The 18263-nt window shown below is 48.7% G+C and overlaps 3 protein-coding genes across 3 annotated transcripts in view; 2 read left to right on the top strand and 1 right to left on the bottom strand.

The window, feature by feature from the left end:
* Nucleotides 1–18263, top strand: part of LOC310660880 (uncharacterized protein) — a 63383-nt gene that overhangs the window by 6628 nt on the left and 38492 nt on the right. The window lies entirely within an intron of this gene.
* Nucleotides 1795–4111, bottom strand: LOC310661078 (ragulator complex protein LAMTOR4-like). Its single transcript, XM_083406857.1, has 4 exons — nucleotides 4016–4111; nucleotides 3837–3923; nucleotides 3348–3465; nucleotides 1795–2149 (listed from the first exon to the last, which is right to left on the bottom strand). The coding sequence occupies exons 1-4, from the start codon at nucleotides 4016–4018 to the stop codon at nucleotides 2052–2054; spliced, it is 306 nt and encodes a 101-aa protein (XP_083262983.1). The 5' UTR covers nucleotides 4019–4111; the 3' UTR covers nucleotides 1795–2051.
* Nucleotides 6973–16029, top strand: LOC310660976 (uncharacterized protein). Its single transcript, XM_083406628.1, has 6 exons — nucleotides 6973–6983; nucleotides 9499–9966; nucleotides 10167–10248; nucleotides 10942–11021; nucleotides 11695–11821; nucleotides 12645–16029. Exons 2-6 carry the CDS (start codon nucleotides 9571–9573, stop codon nucleotides 13406–13408), a joined length of 1449 nt encoding a protein of 482 aa, XP_083262754.1. The 5' UTR covers nucleotides 6973–6983; nucleotides 9499–9570; the 3' UTR covers nucleotides 13409–16029.

The following is an 18263-nucleotide window of genomic DNA, read 5'->3' as shown; positions in this document are numbered from 1 at the left end:
CTTTGTTGGTGTATTTCTATCTAGGTTAGGATAGGATAATATTTAATTACAGTGGTACCTCAGGTTAAGTACTTAATTCGTTCCAGAGGTCCGTTCTTAACCTGAAACTGTTCTTAACCTGAAGCACCACTTTAGCTAATGGGACCCTCCTGCTGCCGCCGTGCCGCTGGAGCACAATTTCTGTACTCATCCTGAAGCAAAGTTCTTACCTGAAGCACTATTTCTGGGTTAGCGGAGTCTGTAACCTGAAGCGTATGTAACCTGAAGCATATATAACCTGAGGTACCACTGTACCACGGTAAAGGTACCCCTGCCCGTACGGGCCAGTCGTGACCGACTCTAGGGTTGCGCGCTCATCTTGCTCAAGAGGCCGGGAGCCGGCACCGTCCGAAGACACTTCCGGGTCATGTGGCCAGTGTGACAAGGCTGCACTGGCGAGCCAGCACCAGTGCCGCACACGGAAACGCCGTTTACCTTCCCGCTATAAAGCGGTACCTATTTATCTACTTGCACTTAGGGGTGCTTTCGAACTGCTAGGTGGGCAGGAACCACTGTAAAAGTCCCCTGCTATTATTAACAATCATTCAGGTGTCCAAAATAATCATAAAACATTTAGGGAGAGTCCATATTGGAACCATAAACATTACTGCAATGCACTCTACGTGGGGCTATCTTTGAAGGTGACCCGGAAACTACACCTAATCCAGAATGCAGCAGCTAGACTGTTGATTGGGAGCGGCCACCAGGACCATATAACACCAGTCCTGAAATACCTACACTGGCTCCCAGTACATTTCCAAGCACAATTCCAAGTGTTGGTGCTGATCTTTAAAGCCCCAAATGGCTTTGGCCCTATATATGTCAAGGCGTATAGCCTTTTCAAAAAAGAGCAAAGTGTCATTCTAACTTCGGAGCTGATTTATTTGGTGGAGCACTAAATTGCCATTATATACCGGTAGTTCCTTTACAGGCCAACCAGAAGATTCACAAAACAGAGATTGAAATCTGGGTATCTCATCGTCGTGAGTTCCATTGGGATCGCACCAGCACAGGTCTATACAGTCATTCTCATGGACTTCTTTCAAGGAATATTTGAACTGTTTGGCTTTGAGATATTGTTGTTACGTGGTTATTATTTTGGCATGATAGGTATTATTTAAGATTCTATGTATTAGAAGGTGTTGAAATGTTGTGTATTATTATTTTTTTAATGCCATATACAGAGTTGTTTGTGATTTATCTCTCTGCATTCCTTGGGTGTGGTATTGAGCTTATTTCCGTGCCAGCAAAACCTTCATTTAATCTTACTTATGTGGGGCCATTGCTAAAAAGAGGCTAGTCAGGCCAAGGGGGTAGCAAGGCTATTGTATGGGTGCGGTGCTGTGCTGATCACCTAACAAGCTAGGCTACCCAGATACATCCAGACCTTGGGGGGGGGGGCATTTCCCAACCCCCAGGTTGCCTTCGCTCTCAGGCCCTTCTGCTGCCATACGAGAAACAGAGAACCTCCGAGAAACCTCTTCCCCTGGAGGTTTTTAAGCAGAGGCTGGAAGGCCATTTGCCACTGATTCTTTGCTTGACTCCTGCACTGCATGTGGCTGGGCTAGATGTCACTCAGGGTCCCTTCCAACACTATGGTCCTATGGCCGCAGAAGGTGGTGAACTCTCCTTCATGGAGATTTTGAAAGAGAGGTTGGGTGGCTACCTGTCAGGGGTTCTGGGCTAGATGACCCCGGGGTCCATTCCAACCCTAAAATTCCACGATTCTACTAAACAGCTAGTCCACCAGGTTAGTTGTCTCTTTTCAAAGAACTTTATTTCACATACCGCCATCACACCCACAGCTATATGGAGCAAACCCCCAGCGGCACGAAGCCTTTAAGCAGAATGTACAACGCATCCAAGGAGCCGCCAGCCCTCTTGTGACCCAGTATCAACACAGGGATGAGCCCCCCACACGTACAAAAAAGAAGGTGCTTTGTTCCTGCACTCCAACTCTCCTTGAGTCCCCCCACTCCCAAAGTCACAGAGCAGAAGCAGGCAGGTCACGTTCAGACGATCACAGGCTCCCGGACGCTGTTCTGCCTCTTCACCACAAACAGCTTCTGACCAGATATGGTCACAAGGAAGGAGTGCTCCCCAAACACCACTGGGGGGACGAAAGAGAGAGAGACCCCAGTAAGGGTGTTAGGAGAGACGAGACCCCCAGCAGGGTGCATTTATGTACTTTTTCATATATTTATACACAGTCTGGTTATAATAAAACCTCAAAGCAGTATATAATATTATCACTGAGGAAGATTAACAGCAGCAATTTTAAACTTTCAAAAAGTTAATATAGACTAAAACCTGATTTAAGCTGGCATCAATTCTGTGATCGCCAGGGTGGGTTTGTTTTGCATGTTTTTTAGCAGGCATCAAGAAGAGTGCAACTAAAGGCATCTGCCTAGCATCCATAGGCAGGGAGTTCCAGAGTTTAGGTGCTGTCACATTAAGTGATCAAGTTTGTACAACTGCAGTGCACGTATTATGTGGCACCTGTAGCCAGCCTAAGTGGTCAGGTTGGCACATGTGGGCTCAGGCGATCTCCCAGGTAAACCAGTCCCAAGTTCTTAAGGGCTTTACATTCTAATTGTGCCACCTTAAACTTGGTAGAAAATGGGCAGCCAGTGCAGGTCTCTGAGTACAAGTGTTATATGCTGACAAGGCCTCACTCCTGCCAGCAATTGCGCTGCAGTATCCTGCACTGACAGCAGTTTCAAGGAAGCCCCATACAGAGCACACTGCAGAACAACCTCACTTGCTCCCCACTCCTTCACTGATGGGGCGGTCACCCCATTTCCTCCTCACATCCCTCTGAGGTAGGTCAGGCTCAGTGACACGAAGGTGCTTCTCCCAAGGAAGACCATTCAGTCCACCGAGCCCAGTGCTGTCTTCACTGACTGGCAGTGAATCCACTATAGGGTCCTCCGCAGACATACCTGGAGTTGCCATTGGGGAGCCCCCATGGGACCTTCTGCATGCAAGGCAGGTGCCATGGCTCAGGGAAGGGGGTGCTGAGCCTTCACCACCATCCTAGCTCTCCCCGCCACCTGCCTGGCTCTCCTTTAGGGTTTGGTGAAAGGGGGCGAGAACAGGACATCAGGGAAGCTCTGAGTTCAGCTCTACACAGGGGAGGGAGAAGAGCAGACGCCAAGAGGGGCCAAGAGGAATCCAGGCTCCCCCGAGGCTCCCCGACCTTCCCCACCAAAAGGGTGGGATGCAGCCCTGCTCCCCTTTGTATTCAGCGAGGCCCCACGGAGGAAGCCCGCCTGCGAGTGCTGGGGGCGGTCCTGCCCCCTTCTCACCAGAGATACGCCTGAAGGGCACCTCGGGGCAACGGGGCAGGCGGAAAGCGCAGGCTGTGTTCACCAGCTCCGAGATCACCCCAGCCGTCCACTCGTCGTTCTCCAGGTCGCCTGAAGACTGGCAGGGCAGGGAGGAAAAGAAGAAGAGTCCTTTGTCAGTAGGCATCTCGGGGCATCCCTGCCACCTGCCTCTTCTCCCTGCAAGGGGATCCCGAGGCGGCCCATGTGCTTTGCTGCCTGCATTTAACTCTCCCCTGACAACAGCCCTGCGAGGTCGGCTAGGCTGAGAATAATAATAATAATAATAATTTATTATTTATACCCCGCCCATCTGGCTGGGCGGCTCCCACTCGAATATTAAAAGCACAATAGAGGATTAAACATTACAAACTCCCCCCCCCCCATATAAGGAGCTCTGCTTCCCAGGAGAGAGGGGAGCCCTGGCCCCGAGGGGGGTCTCCTCCTCCGCGCCCCAAGGCCCCTCCTCACCGCCAGCACCGCCCCGTCGCAGATGACCAGGTAGCCGGTCTGGTCGGGGACCCGCTCCAGCCCCTGAGTCAGCGCCGCCGTCGCCGCCTGAGGGAGAGAGAGAGAGAGCGTGTCAGGGGGCGGGGGGTCCGCGGGGGGCGCCCTCCCCTCCCTCACCCGCCGGGGGGGGAGCCGCCCACCATCGCCGCCGCCGCCGAAGCTCCGTCCCGTGACCGGGCCCTTCGCTGCCGCTTCGAACAACTTCCCCAACCTTGACTTCCGGCGGAAGCGGGAAGCGAGCGGATAAAGGACGTCTCCGCTCTAGTCCTCGGGCCTCTCTTAGCGGATGGGAGGGAGCGCCGCTCTAGGACTCTGGAGCCTCTCCGTGGTGGAAGCCGGCGCGGGGGGGGGGGGGCTCCTCACTGCGCCTGCTCGAAGCCTCGCTGCCGCTCGACCGCTCGAAGCGCGCCTTTTCCCTTCCTTTTGAGGGGGGGAAAAACCCGCCTTTTTCCTCTGACAGGAAAAGAGCTGGAGCTGGAAAACACGGGAACGTGGGGGGAGGAAGAGCCGTGAAAGAAGCAGGAAACGTGAATGGGAGTAAAATGTGTAAAAGGTCTAGGAAAGCCTGCAGCTCCTCGCAATGGTCCCTATTGTGAATTAACTTTATTTGTTTGCCCCTGAAAGAGCAGCAGGATAAAGCAAGACGAATACGAGCTCCTGATAACGGAGGCACAATATAACCTCACAGGCAGGTTCATGGTCATCATTTGTATCCAAAGATGAAGAGGTGTTCACAGGGTAAAAGGCGAAATAAACTCACAAAACATAAGGACAAAATACGCAATTGGAACCAGAAGAAACCTGCAACTCCCCCCCCCCCCAAGACACATTGAAACCTGGTGGGACGAGAGACTCATGGCTGGACTGCAGGGCTTTTCTTTCTCCCTTACCACCCCATTGTTCCTGGCCAGGAGGGGGGGGGGGGGACAATGCTTTATTTGGACCTTTGCTCCAAGTTGACAGGTATAACCAGTTCAAAAGGAATAGACTAAACAGGAAGAGGAGGAGGAGCGTTCTCTGCAAAGGATGTGTAGGTACACCTGTGAAGAAATCCATGACCTGGAGCATGGAAAGCTCATGGAGAGTATAGGACAAATGTCAGGTTTTGCACTTAAGGCAGGAAGAAGCAGCTGCACAAATATAGGATGTGGGGCACCTGGCTTACGAGCAGCACATCTGAGAAGCATCTAGGGGTCTTGATGGAGCACAAGCTGAACACGAGTCCACTGTGTGATGCAGCAGCAAAAAAAGCAAATGCTATTCTAGGCTGCATCAACAAATGTCTAGTGTCCAGATCAAGGGAGGTCATGGTCCAGCTCTATTCTGCCTTGGTCAGACCACACCTTGAATATTGGGTCCGGTTCTGGGCACCACAATTTAAGAAGGATGTTGACAAGCTGGAAGGCGTGCAGAGGAGGGTGGCCAAGACTGCCCAGCTGTGAGTCTTGAAGGCCGCTCCCTGCAAGGCCTTTTCCCACCTGGCCTAAGGGGCAGGAATCAGACTCACCCTGCTCTGCTTTAGACTCCTGGGAAGCTGGAGGGACATTGCCCAGCTATGCATCTTGAAGAGCCCAGACTCACTGGAACAAACTCTAGGATTGGGGCAAATGCTGAAAACGATTTTAAATGTTTTAAAGAGTTTTTGTGGCGTTTTGAATTTTGGTTTAAGCAGCTTCTGCAGGTTGAGTTTCAATGCCTTGCATTCCTGGAGCTTCTCCAGCTTTGTGCTGATCTTTTCGTTCTGCTGCTCCGGTACAATGATTCTTTCCAGCACTGAGGCTGCAGCTTAGTTTCTCATTTTCCTCCACGAGGGAGTGATTTTTCTCCTTCAGAGATTGCACCTTTTCTGAGGGCCCACTACCCACAGAGACCGGAAGGGTCTCTCCATGAGGTCTGCAGCAGTAAGACCTGCAGCTTTAGCCAGCCGATCTCAGTGTTCACTGTTCTTAATTTTCTGGCCCTATCGGCATAGCATAGTCTCTTCAAGGTTGGAATCTCCTGGGCTCACACAGGCAGCCATCAAGGTGTGGCTATTGCTTCCCAAGGAATCTTGCAAAAGGTGTGTTAACTTGGAGTCCTTATAAGGGACAAAATTCCCCTTTTTGGTTTCCTCCCCAAGAGCGCTGATGGCATTCCCCAGACAGAGCAGAGGAGTCCTTTGTTGAGGTTGATCCCTTCCCACAGTCAATCACCTTCTACTTTGGTCTTCTTTTGCCTTTCTGAACCAGCAAGTTCTGCAGGCTGCAGCTTGGCATGAAGACTGGTGTTCCTGCCACTTGCTTTTCTGCTCAATGGTCATGGTGAATGTGGCGTGAGAGTGAGATGACTGGGTGCTCATTGCCCCGGCAGCCACCCTTCGGGAGGATCAGATTGTTGTTTTATTATGTTTTTATGTGTTGGAAGCCGCCCAGAGTTTCTGGGGCAACCCAGCCAGGTGGGTGGCGTATAAATATATTATTATTATTATTATTATTATTATTATTATTATTATTATTATTATTTATTATTATTATTATTCCTTTGACATTTATAATGTCATCTTCGGCCTTTCTCCTCCTCCTCCTCCCCTGCCCATCTTGCGGAGGCCGCCGCCTCTTCCCTCGACTCACAACATTCCCACACTCTGTGTGATTCTATGATTCTCTAAGGGCTTTCCTGCTTTGCAGATCCCTTTCCACCTCCTCCTGTCTCTGGACAAGGGAGGAAGCAGCTCAGAAGGCAGCCAGGAGGGTCGCGTCCCCCCACCCTACCCCCCAGGAAAACCCCATGAATCCGTGTGTCTGGCAATTAACCAGAAAGTTGGCGCTTCGAGCTAACCCAGGAACGGCTGCGAGCGCAATTCCTGCATTGCAGGGGGTTGGACTAGACGACCCTTGGGTCCCTTTCCAGAGAGAATACTGTACAGCACAGTACGCAGAGAGGTGGAGAGGGGTGGCTGTGTCGCGCTCGGCTTTGCAAGGGTTAAAAGGAACCGAGCTGGATTCCTAGAGAGGAGAGGAAATGAAGGCGGGGGGGGGGGAGGCAGGTCCTCCCGAGCAAGAACCCCTCTCTTCCTGCAAGGGGCGGGGTGTGGAGAGGTGGTGTTTTTCCTGCGCCTCCTGGGACCTGGTGAGTCTCCTCTATCTCCCCCGTTAGGGTGCAGTGGGGAGAAGGGGGTCCCAGGGCTGCAGGGGAGGGGAGGCGTCTGCCCCCTTCCTCTCTGCAAAGCCAAAGAGAGAGTTCTGCTGTGGCTCCGCTGCAACTCTCCTCTCTCTTTGGCTCTGTGCGCTGCCTGCCACTTGGGGGAAGCGTCTTTGGGTCAGGAAAAGAGAGCATGCAAATAAACCCCATTAAGATTGATGGAAAAGTCGCATTTATTAACAGAGGTCGTAGCCAACTTGAACATTCAGACAAAACAAACGGCAAAACCAAAAAAACCTACCAAAACTGACCTATGCAATGAATGAATGAATGAACTGCTTGGAATACAGATCCACCTTTAATACCCAGTTATAAGTGTATTTGCAAATATGTCAGACAAAACTGATTACGGTGGAATTATAGAGTGATTAGGTGATGCAAATAATTTATATGTATTTTATATCAGACTTCACTTAGCAATGTTTTGAAATGTTTAAGATTTTTTTGTTGTTAACTTTGTGTTAAATATGTATACTGTAGTTAACCTCCTTTGTAATGTTTTATTTTGAAATCTTTTAAGATAATATTTTAGCTCCCTGTTAATTATGTTGCTTTGACTGTATACTTCATATCTGACTTTCTTCAGAAATGTTTGATTCTGGATTGTTTTATTAATATGCTGTAAACGGCTTTGAGATTTTTCTGAAAAATATAAAGCGGTGTAGAAGTGAAATGAATAATAACAGTAATAATGAGGAACATTGGAAGACGGAGGGCAAAGAAAAGAAAGTGCTTCTTTTATGCAGTGCAGAGTTAAACCTGGTACACTCCAGTGCTTGGGGCAAAGAAAGAAGCTGGGAGATGCCTCATATGGGAGTGGAGGAAAAACCTGGTTGAATGCAACCGGACACTGGTGAGGGCTCATCATGGACTCTACCTAGTGGCAGCGAAGGCAGCAAAGAAGCTTCCATTGCACACTCATTGTGCCACCCAGCAGAGCTGTTCCAGGTAGTGTGGAATCCTTTACAGTCGACAGCAGCTCACTGTGACTTTTTTGCAAATCCTTTTGAGGATAAAATCACTTGAATCCACCAAGACCTTGAGTTTGCTGTAATAGCAGATGAATCTCATGGGGTGTACAGAGCACAGTCTAGTCCTGTTGTGTTGGATGAGTTTCAGTTAGTGAGGCTCGCGGATGTGGACTAAGTGCTCAGATCAGTCAGTGCAACCACTTGCATTCTGGACCTTTGTCCTTCTTGGATGATAAGAAATAGCACTGAGGTCCAGCTCCGAGGGCCTTCTGGCGGTTCCCTCGGTGCGAGAAGTGAGGTTACAGGGAACCAGGCAGAGGGCCTTCTCAGTGGTGGCACCTGCCCTGTGGAACGCCCTCCCACCAGATGTCAAGGCAATAAACAACTATTTTACTTTTAAAAGACAACTGAATGCAGCCCTGTTTAGGGAAACTTTTAATGTCTGATGCTGTATTGTTTTTAATATTTGGTTGGAAGCTGCCCAGAGTGGCTGGGGAAACCCAGCCAGATGGGTGGGGTATAAATTATTATTATTATTATTATTATTATTATTATGGCAGGGAGGAGACAGCTGGCTGGGCCAGGAAGGTGGTCAGTGCTTCCCTGCATGAGTGGGTGGTCCCTTCCTGCTTGAAGGAGGGGGGGGTAGAACCAACCATATCTCAAGAAACCCTCCCTGCATTTTGAAATCTAAGTAACTGCAGGCCAGTTGCCAGCCTCCCCTTATTGGGCAAGGTTCTTGAGAGGTTCATAACGGACCAGATCCAGGCGTTCCTGGAGGAAATTAATTTCCTAGATCTGTTTCAACTGGGGTTTAGGCCCAGTTTAGCACACGTGTAACTGGGCCTCAGAACAAAGACAAAAGGACACCACCAAAGTAGTATGCCTTGAGAACGTTGCAGGTTTCAAGTGCTAGAAAAAGTGACCGAAGCAGGAAAGAAATGTGCACTGCAGTGGGAGGGAGAGCAACTCTTGAGGATCGCAGGGTTAGCACCCCAAGGCTAGCCCAGTGTCCAAATTACACTCGGTACAAATGACTCTTCAATTGCAGTTCTAACTTCCTATGTTCACTGAAAACACTGAAAGGCGGAAGAAACCAGGCCTTTCATCTCACAGAAATCTCTTCAGCTGCCTGCACATCTTGCATGATCACATTCCTCCTGGCAGGTCTAGACCAGGCACCCCCAAACTCAGTCCTCCAGATGTTTTGGGACTACAATTCCCATCATCACTGACCACTGGTCCAGTTAGCTAGGGATGATGGGAGTTGTAGTCCCAAAACATCTAGAGGGCAGACTTGCTTCTCCTTCTTGCTTCTCCTTCCTTTTTTGTTAAAGAAAGTCCAGAGTCTGTGCTGTGGTGCAGTGCAGTCCTGGTTCATAGCAAGACTCAGCCATGCATAATTCGGGGAACATATTTATTCTCCTGACCGTGTATCAATATTATAATGGAACAATCTATTTGCTTTGTAGAAGTTGCTAGCCCCTGTTGGCAGAAGACCAAGGGCTTTCTTCCAATCTCTTGGGGGATTCTTCAGAGCCCAGATGGATGAGCAAGCAGGAAGAGGCCATGCCATCGAAACTGGGAACAGTGGGGCATTTTGGGAAAACTCTGTGCAGAAGATCCTGGGTGAGGAGGACACTCTCTGCTCAGATGTGCAGAGCCAGCAATTCAGGCAGTTCTGCTACCAGGAGGCCAAAGGACCCCGAGAAGTTTGCAGCCGACTCCACCACCTTTACCGTCAGTGGTTGAAGCCAGAAAGGCACACGAAAGCTGAGATGCTGGACCTGGTGATCTTGGAGCAGTTCCTGACTGTCCTTCCGCCAGAGATGGAGAGCTGGGTGAGGGAATGTGGAGCAGAGACCAGTTCCCAGGCGGTGGCCCTGGCCGAAGGATTCCTCCTGAGTCAGGCAGAGGAGCGGAAGCAGGCAGAGCAGCAGGTGAGGGAGACTTTCCTCTGGATACTCCCAAGGGGCTCTGAACAGGAGGGAGAGTTCCCCCAAACTATTGTCTAATGGCCCATCCATTTTTGGAAAGCCTTAAGTGGATCATATTAGATACCCCTAAAGCTTTTGCTTCTGCCATTCCTTTTCCAATCCTTCTTCCCGTTCTCTGTTTTGAGTCCCTGTTGCTCTTTCAGGGAAAGGATCTGTTTGCAGAAAGGAGCCAAGATTCCCCTGAGGCAGAGAAGACTCCGTTGGTCAGGAGAGAGAGGCCACTGGGTAAGGAGGAAGGAGTTTTTTCGCTGTTTGGTCACATTCTGTTTGTTTTGGAACTATTCTGTAGGTTCTTTTAATCATTTGGGGCCAAGACCCCAAAGGAGGGGAGATTTATTTTTGCACAACTAACATATGAAATGGGTACAAACATCAACATTCACTCAGCAGGTGAGGCTTTTAGAAAGGCTGTTCTGTACAGTGGTGCCCCGCAAGACGAATGCCTCGCAAGACGGAAAACCCGCTAGACGAAAGGGTTTTCCGTTTTGGAGGTGCTTCACAAAACGAATTTGCTATGGGCTTGCTTCGCAAGACGAAAATGTCTTGCGAGTTCTGCGGGGTTTTTTCCCCTCCCCCCCCTTTTTCCCCAGCCCCTAAGACGCTTAACAGCTGTTCGCTAAGCCGCTTAACAGCTGATCTAAGCCGCTTATCAGCTGATCCACTAAGCCGCTAATAGCCTTTTAGCAGCTAATCCCTTAATAGCCGCTAATCCCTTAATAGCCGCTAATAGCCGCTAAACCGCTAATAGCGCTAATCCGATAATTGGCTTGCTTCGCAAGAGGAAAAAAACCGCAAGACGAAGAGACTCGCGGAACGGATTCTTTTCGTCTTGCGAGGCACCACTGTATTTAGTGCTGCGCTGCTTAAACCTCTGAGAAGCCGGCACTAAGACTTCCCACTTACCTTTTTGTCTTGCAGCTGACAGAAGGACGATGGCAAGAGCTCCTCATCCATCTTTTCCTGGTGGAGGGGAAGCAGTGGCTGCGGAAGGAATTCAGGTAGGAGGAAGGAGCATTGTGGGGAAGGAGGCTGAGGGATGGGGCAGCCAGGGGGCCTCTGGGCCAGGATGAATCCCTCTCCTCATCTTGGTTTCTGTCATGCCTGTCCTTAACAAAGGCTTAAAATGCAATTCCAGAAGATAAATAAACAACCATCTCACCTTAACTGGCCTTATGAATATTGCTGGTATTTTTTATCTGTAGTTGTAGTTTTATTTATTGATTTCCCATTTGATATTAAAATAGGCTTCTAACCATAAAAATAATAGTGGCCAGGATTCACCAAATGAGCCCCATCAGTTGCGCTTTCTCCCTCCTTCCCCTCCTGTGGCCCCCTGCACCCCCTTGAAGTTGGTCTTAGGGCATTGGGGAGGTTTCCCCCTCCAGAACAGCAGACGGGGGGAGGAAAGGGGGGATCCTTCCATCTGGGAAACAGGGACGCTTGCGCAGACTGATTTGAAGAACGCCATGTGGAGCTCCACCCACTTACACATAGATTAATACCCATTAATAAAAGACACAATGAAAGACATGTAAAAGAAGCATCCATAATTAAAATGTGCAACGAAACAATCCCATTAAAGGAACACAGCAATTAACAGCCAGAAGACAACAAAGCAATGTGTAGCAGATAATGTTTTCTAAGAAGAAGACTTTCCCTTTTTTATGTTAGGGTCCAGTGTGCTTTGAAGATGTAGCTGTTCATTTCACAGACGAGGAGTGGGCGTTGCTGGATCCTGACCAGAGAGCTCTGCATAAGGAAGTCATGGGGGAGAATCATGGGATCACGGACTCTCTCGGTACGGCTCCCTGTTGGATCAGGGTATCTGTTTTGAAATTCAGTACGGATCTCTATGAGATGAACCTCAAGTATTTTGATGGAGCTAAACAACAACACCCACAGCAGGCTTCCTCAACTTCGGACTTCCAGATGTTTTTGGCGTACAACTCCCATGATTGCTAGCTAGCAGGACCAGTGGCAAGGCATGCTGGGAATTATAGTCTCAAAACATCTGGAGGGCCGAGGTTGAGGAAGCCTGACCCACAACATCTGGGATTTTGACAGCCCCACAGTGAACCATGAATGGAGAGTTATCAGCTGTTTTATCTGTGAATATTCTTCCTCCAATTTTGCCTTTTTAAACCATGATCTGGCTGGTCTGAACTGCCCTAGCCTTTTTAAATGCAGGCTTTGGAGTGGTTAGGTTCTGTTATGTTCTCATGTCTTTCCTTCTGTCTGCCTATTCTTGGTAGACCAAAGAGAATTCTGACATGGGAGATGGATTGGATTCCATTATTAAACAAAATCCATCAAAGAAAAGAGCCAGGGTTTTTGAATCTCAGGTTCACATAACTATGTCTGTTAATGCTTGTCAGAAAAGTCAATGAACCCTGTAGTAAGACTTTTAGTAAGTTACCATTGTTCATTAATCTATGGCATGTAAAAGTGTGCGGGAGAGGAATGTTATTATGATGACAATTTTATTATTAGGCAGCCTACTAACCATGCATTTATCACTGACAAAGGGTAATAAATTATTATTATTATCATTATTATTAATAAGAATAACTTGGAGCTCTCTCTCTTCCTGGTGCTCTAATGTCTTTCTCTTTTTGATACAGCTGGTGATGAATTGGAAATTGGTGATGAATTGGAAATTAACAAGGGAGACCATGACAAAATCCACACAGTGGAGAAGCCATATAAATCTTTGGAGCGTGGAGAGAGCTTCAGTCAGAGTTCCCATTCCACTTCCCATCACAGAATTAAGAGCGGGAAGAAACCAAATCATTGCTTGGAATGTGGAAAGAGCTTCAATTCCAAGTGGAGTCTCACTTGCCATCAAAGAATCCACACTGGGGAGAAACCATTTCAGTGCCAAGAGTGTGGAAAGAGCTTCAGGCAGAAGGAAAGTCTCACTTCCCATCAAAGAATTCATACATTGGAGAAACCATATCAGTGCTTGGAATGTGGGACAAGCTTCACCTGGAAGGAAAGTCTCACTTCCCATCAAAGAATTCATACAGAGGAGAAACCCTATCAGTGTTTGGAATGTGGAAAGAGCTTCAGTCGGAGCACCAATCTCACTTCCCATCAAAGAATTCATACAGGGGAGAAACCATATCACTGCACGGAATGTGGAAAGAGCTTTAATACAAGTGTAAGCTTCCGTCGGCATCAAAGTAGTCATCGTGGGGAGAAACCATTCCAGTGCCAAGAGTGTGGAAAGTGCTTCAGTCAAAAGGGAAGTCTCACTGCTCATCAAAGGATTCATACAGGGGAGAAGCCATATCAGTGCATGGAATGTGGAAAGAGCTTTTACCAGAGCTGCAATCTCACTTCCCATCAAAAGTCTCACAGGATCGGGACACTATTCTTTTGTTGATGCAGCCTAGAATAGCATTAGCGCTCTTTTTTGCTGCTGCTGCATCACTGTTCACACATGTAAAGCTTGCAGTCCACTAAGATCCCTAGATCCTTTTCACATGTACTATTGGCAAGCCAGGTGGCTCCCATCGTATATTTATGCCGCAGTGCGGAACCTGAATTCGTTCCTATTGAAATTCATTTTGTTAGTTTGTGCCCAGTTCTCCAATTCTGTCTTCTGTGGTATTAGCTACCCCTCCCAGTTTGGTGCCATCTGCAAATTTGATGAGCATCCGCTCAGTTCTTTCATCTAAGTTGTTTATAAATATGTTGAACAACAAGGGGCCCACAACAGATCCCTGCGGCACCCCACTTGTCACTATTTTCCAGGATGATGAGGAACTATTCATGAGTCCTCTTTGGGTTCAGTCAGTCAACCAGCTACAAACTCACCTAACAGTTACCTTGTTCAGCCCACATTTTACCAGATTCCTCGCGAGAATATCACGGGGGACTTAGTCAAAAGCCTTACTGAAATCAAGATACACTATGTCCACAGCATTCCCCTGGTCAACCTACTTATTACTCCATCAAAAAAAGAAATTATATTGGTCTGGCATGACTTATTTCTGAGAAACCCATTCTGGGTTTTAGTAATCTAAGTGCTCTCAGACTGACATCTGAATTATCTGTTCTAGGACTTTTCCTGGTATTGCTGTCAAGCTCACGGGTCAGTAGTCACCTGGGTCCCCCCCCCCTTTTGAAGGTGGGGACATTTGCATGCTTCCAGGCTGCAGGGATCTCACCTGTTCTCCAAGAATTCTCCAAGATTATAGATGGAGGCTCTGAGTTTCCATCTGCAAGCTCCTTTAATATCCTTGGGTGCAGCTCATCAGGCTCTGGAGATCTGAATTCATTTATATTAGCTATGTGTTCCTTTACTACCTCTTTTCCTATCTTGGGCTGCAGCTGTCTCCTTGCACCATTGATTCTGTTATCATCAGGTTGGGCACTGCTTTCTTTTGGGGGAAGACGGACGCAAAGTAGGTGCTGATTGGTTCTGTCTTCTTTCAGTCACCCAACAGCATTTATCTGTCCTTTCCACGTAGAGGACCTACCACTTGCTTGTTCTTCCTCTTGCTTTGAACACAGCTGAATAAAACTTCTAAAAATATTTTCAATCTCTCTTCTAAGCCTGAGCTCATTCAGAGCTTTGGCCTGCCTAGACCTCTCTGCAACTGTTGGCTACTCGTGTATACTCCTCCTTTGTGATTTCTCCTTTCATCCATTTGCTATACGTTGCCATAGCAGTGAGACCGGTGGGAATTTCATTCCTCCGTGTTGCAGATGTGTGATTGTTGCTGTTACGCGTCTGTGTTTACATTCCACACTGTTGGATGTTATGGGAATGGAAGTTCAGATACGCTATTTCCGTGATATTGCTTTTGCTTTTCTCTTGCTGATGAAGAAAGTAAGAGGAGCCATGTTTTCCTTTGTCCTGTAAATAATAAACATAGTGCTTCATATCCATGCCTCAAGCCTCACTTTCACTGTCTGTTGATACTGCGTGCAGATGTTTACGGATATCTGTTGCACCAGTGGCTCGGGAGGAAGATCAATCACCCGAGTGGCACTTCGAAGGGAGTAACCCACCAGCCGTGGTGTTGATTTCCCAATATATCAGTACCATATCAGGTAAACTATATCAGTGCTTGGAATGTGGAAAGGGCTTCAGTCAGAGGGTCAATCTCAATGGCCCTTCAAAGAACTCATGGCAGGGAGAAACCATATCAATGGCTGTGTGTGAATTTAATTTGAGGACACTTTATGAATATGCAGGTGAGGATTGCAACAGTGTTCTTCTCATTTGGCAATCCAGCAAAAATTTGACATTGTCTCTCAAAACCATTGAGTGCACACACCCTCAGTGCCCAATATCTCTTCATAGCCAGATCTGTGAGGTGCAAGTCACTGAGCAAGGGGCTGCATACCTGCTTCATGTCACGTCTGCAATTTGACACGCAATTCATGTACTTCAGGAGCCTCCAAATTACTAATATGTGGTCTCCTGACCGCCACTGACATCCTCAGCACGTCCAGGATGGTGGTCGTGTCTCCTTGAAGCTCTTTCTGGTTTCTGCTCAACACACACACAACATCTTCCAGAAAAGCCAGAAGTTTCAGGCTTCCCTCTGTGAGAAGCGTAAGCTGAGGATTCCCTTCCTGCTGTCCTCCTTCGATTATTCCAAGTACATTCTGAGCGGATGCAAGGAGCAATGGAATGTATCCAGGATGAAGAAAGAGCTTTCTGTTTGCTGTACGTCAGAGGTGCTTGGGAGCAAGGCAAGCAGTCTGGACCCCACTTTCCCAAGCCAGGTTGAAAAGGCCTGCAAGGCAAGGAGCAGGTCTCTCAAGATGGTCCCTGGCTTCTCCAGCAACCTCTTCAGTGGAGACAGAGTGTGAGAGTAGTGGTTGTTGTCAAGCAGGGTTGCTAGACTAGTAGTAGAGAAACAGCATTATAACGCCCATTGTAATCAGGTGACAAAAAGAGGAGCAGGAACCTTTGAAATCATAAGTTTATGTACCCAACATTATCTTGAAACCCTTGTGTGTTTGTTTTAATAAATCAGTTGCATTCCACCACACATCTCCTCCTTTGCTAAGTGAGGGGCGAAGTGTTCAGATAAGAGTTCCCCAAGGTGGCAGCAGGAAGAAAGCGGTGGTCTGATGAAAGACCCAGTCAAGACCCAGCTCATAGCTGTGCATCTGGAATAAAATGGGGAGAGGGCACAGGGGTGGGCGGGCAGTGCCAGAGCACCTAGGCAGTGCAGTGTGGGGGGCTTGTTGTTGACTCCTGCTTTCAAGAGAGAAACCACAGAGGGAGAGAGGGGAGAGCCACCTGCGTTCAGCTTTGCAAGGGTTCAAAGGAACTGAGCTGGATTCCGAGCAGGGCAGGAAATAAAAGCGGGGGAAGGGTCCTCCAGAGCAAAAGCCCCTTTCTGCAAGGGGAGGCAGGTGGCTGTTGCATCTCTGCTTTGCCAAGGCTGCCTCTGTGGAGCCTCCTGGAACCTGGTGAGTCTCCTTTATGCCTTAGGGTGCAGTGGAGAGAAGGGAGGAGAGGGGGGCCCAGGGCTGCAGGGGGAGGGGTGCTAATGCATGGGGAGGACCCCCAAGTCTGGGAGAAGAGGGTTCTGCCCCCTTCTCTGAAAAGCCAGGGTGGCCATGAGTGCAACTACAGTGGTACCTCGGGTTAAGTACTTAATTTGTTCCGGAGGTCTGTTCTTAACCTGAAACTGTTCTTAACCTGAAGCACCGCTTTAGCTAATGGGGCCTCCTGCTGCTGCTGCGCCGCCGGAGCACGATTTCTGTTCTCATCCTGAAGCAAAGTTCTTAACCTGAAGCACTATTTCTGGGTTAGCGGAGTCTGTAACCTGAAGCATATGTAACCTGAAGCATATTTAACCCAAGGTACCACTGTAGTCTTCCTTTAGATCCATACACTGCTTGCCACTTCTGGGGTGTGTGTGTGTGTGTGTGTGTGTGTGTGTGTGTGTGTGTCTTCGGGTCAGGAAAGATTTCATGCAAATAAACCCCATTCAGATTGATGAATACGTCACATTTATTAACAGAAGTTGTGGGCAGATGGAAACATCTGTGTAGGAATAAGAGAGGATGGCGGGAGGTTGGATGCAGGTGAGCTGTGCAGAGGCTCCTTTTATGAACAGGAGTTGTGGGCAGACGGAAACCTTTGGACATAGAATATGCACCAAATACAAAGACAAAAACCTGACCTGTGCAGTAAATAAACTGTTGGAAGATGGAGGGCGGAGAGAAGAAAGTGCTTCTTCATAGATGCCCACCAAGCTAGATGGCTTTTAAAAAAGCACGTGACCAATGTGTGGCGCTGTGGGCGGCTCCTTGCCCTTTGGGCCGTGCTCTGCAGTGCTTCCAAATCCCAGATGTCGGGCACCACAGGTGGAAAGCGTTGCCCTTGCGCTCCAGTCCTGCTGATGGGCTTCCCAGAGGAGGCCCCTGGTTGGCCCTTGTGAGAACAGGAGCGGGGGCTCCATGGGGGAAAGTTCAGAGGGCTCTCAAAGGCAGATCTTAATCCTTGTCTTGCAGACAAGCAGATAGGCCCTCCCAGCTCTCACCTGGGAGCTGCCCCTTCTTCTCCCAGCCCATGGGCAGAGCCAAGGGGCAGCAAGGAGGGACAGCTGCCCACCCCCAATTTAAAAAAACTCAAAAGTACATAGCTAAGGAGGTTCTCCCCCCCCCCAAAAAAAATCCTGGCTACCCCCAAAAGCTTCCCTCCCTCCCTTGCCTCTCACACAGGGTCCTTTGCCAGCCAGCCTTCATCTTCCTGTGGGTGCCCCCATTAACCCCTTCAGTTGCCTGCATATTTTGAGTGGTCACTGTCCCTCTAGGAGGGCTTGAGGTTTATTTCAGCTTCTTCCTGTTAACGGAGAAATCTGAGGGCTCCCTTGGACAAAAAACAAGGACACCGGCCAGGAATATCAGAGCAAAACAGCAGCCAGTCGGCTTGGTCTTTATTGAAGACTGTCGCGACAGGACTCCCACCTGCCACCAAGTGGAACAAGATGGAAGCCACGAACAAAAGAGAACCCAAACTTTTATTAGCTGCTAATCCCCATATTACAACCCCCCCAAACTAAATCATGAAAGGGGAGGTCTGGTGGCAGCAATCTGAGCATCCTGGACCCTGCCCCATGGTTCCCCTTGCCCTCCAAACACCCATCAAGTGTAACAAAAGAGATATTTACATTTCCCTGTTTCCCAGCCAAGTTCATCACACCCTTTTGTCTTCATCTGGGTTTGTTATTTCTGGCATGGCTACCTGCCTGGCACTCAGGTCT

Source organism: Podarcis tiliguerta (assembly GCF_965153285.1).
Source record: "Podarcis tiliguerta genome assembly, chromosome: 12".
NCBI lineage: Eukaryota > Metazoa > Chordata > Lepidosauria > Squamata > Lacertidae > Podarcis > Podarcis tiliguerta.
The sequence above is the reverse complement of the archived record's forward strand: the minus strand, read 5'-3'. Positions and strand labels throughout refer to the sequence as shown.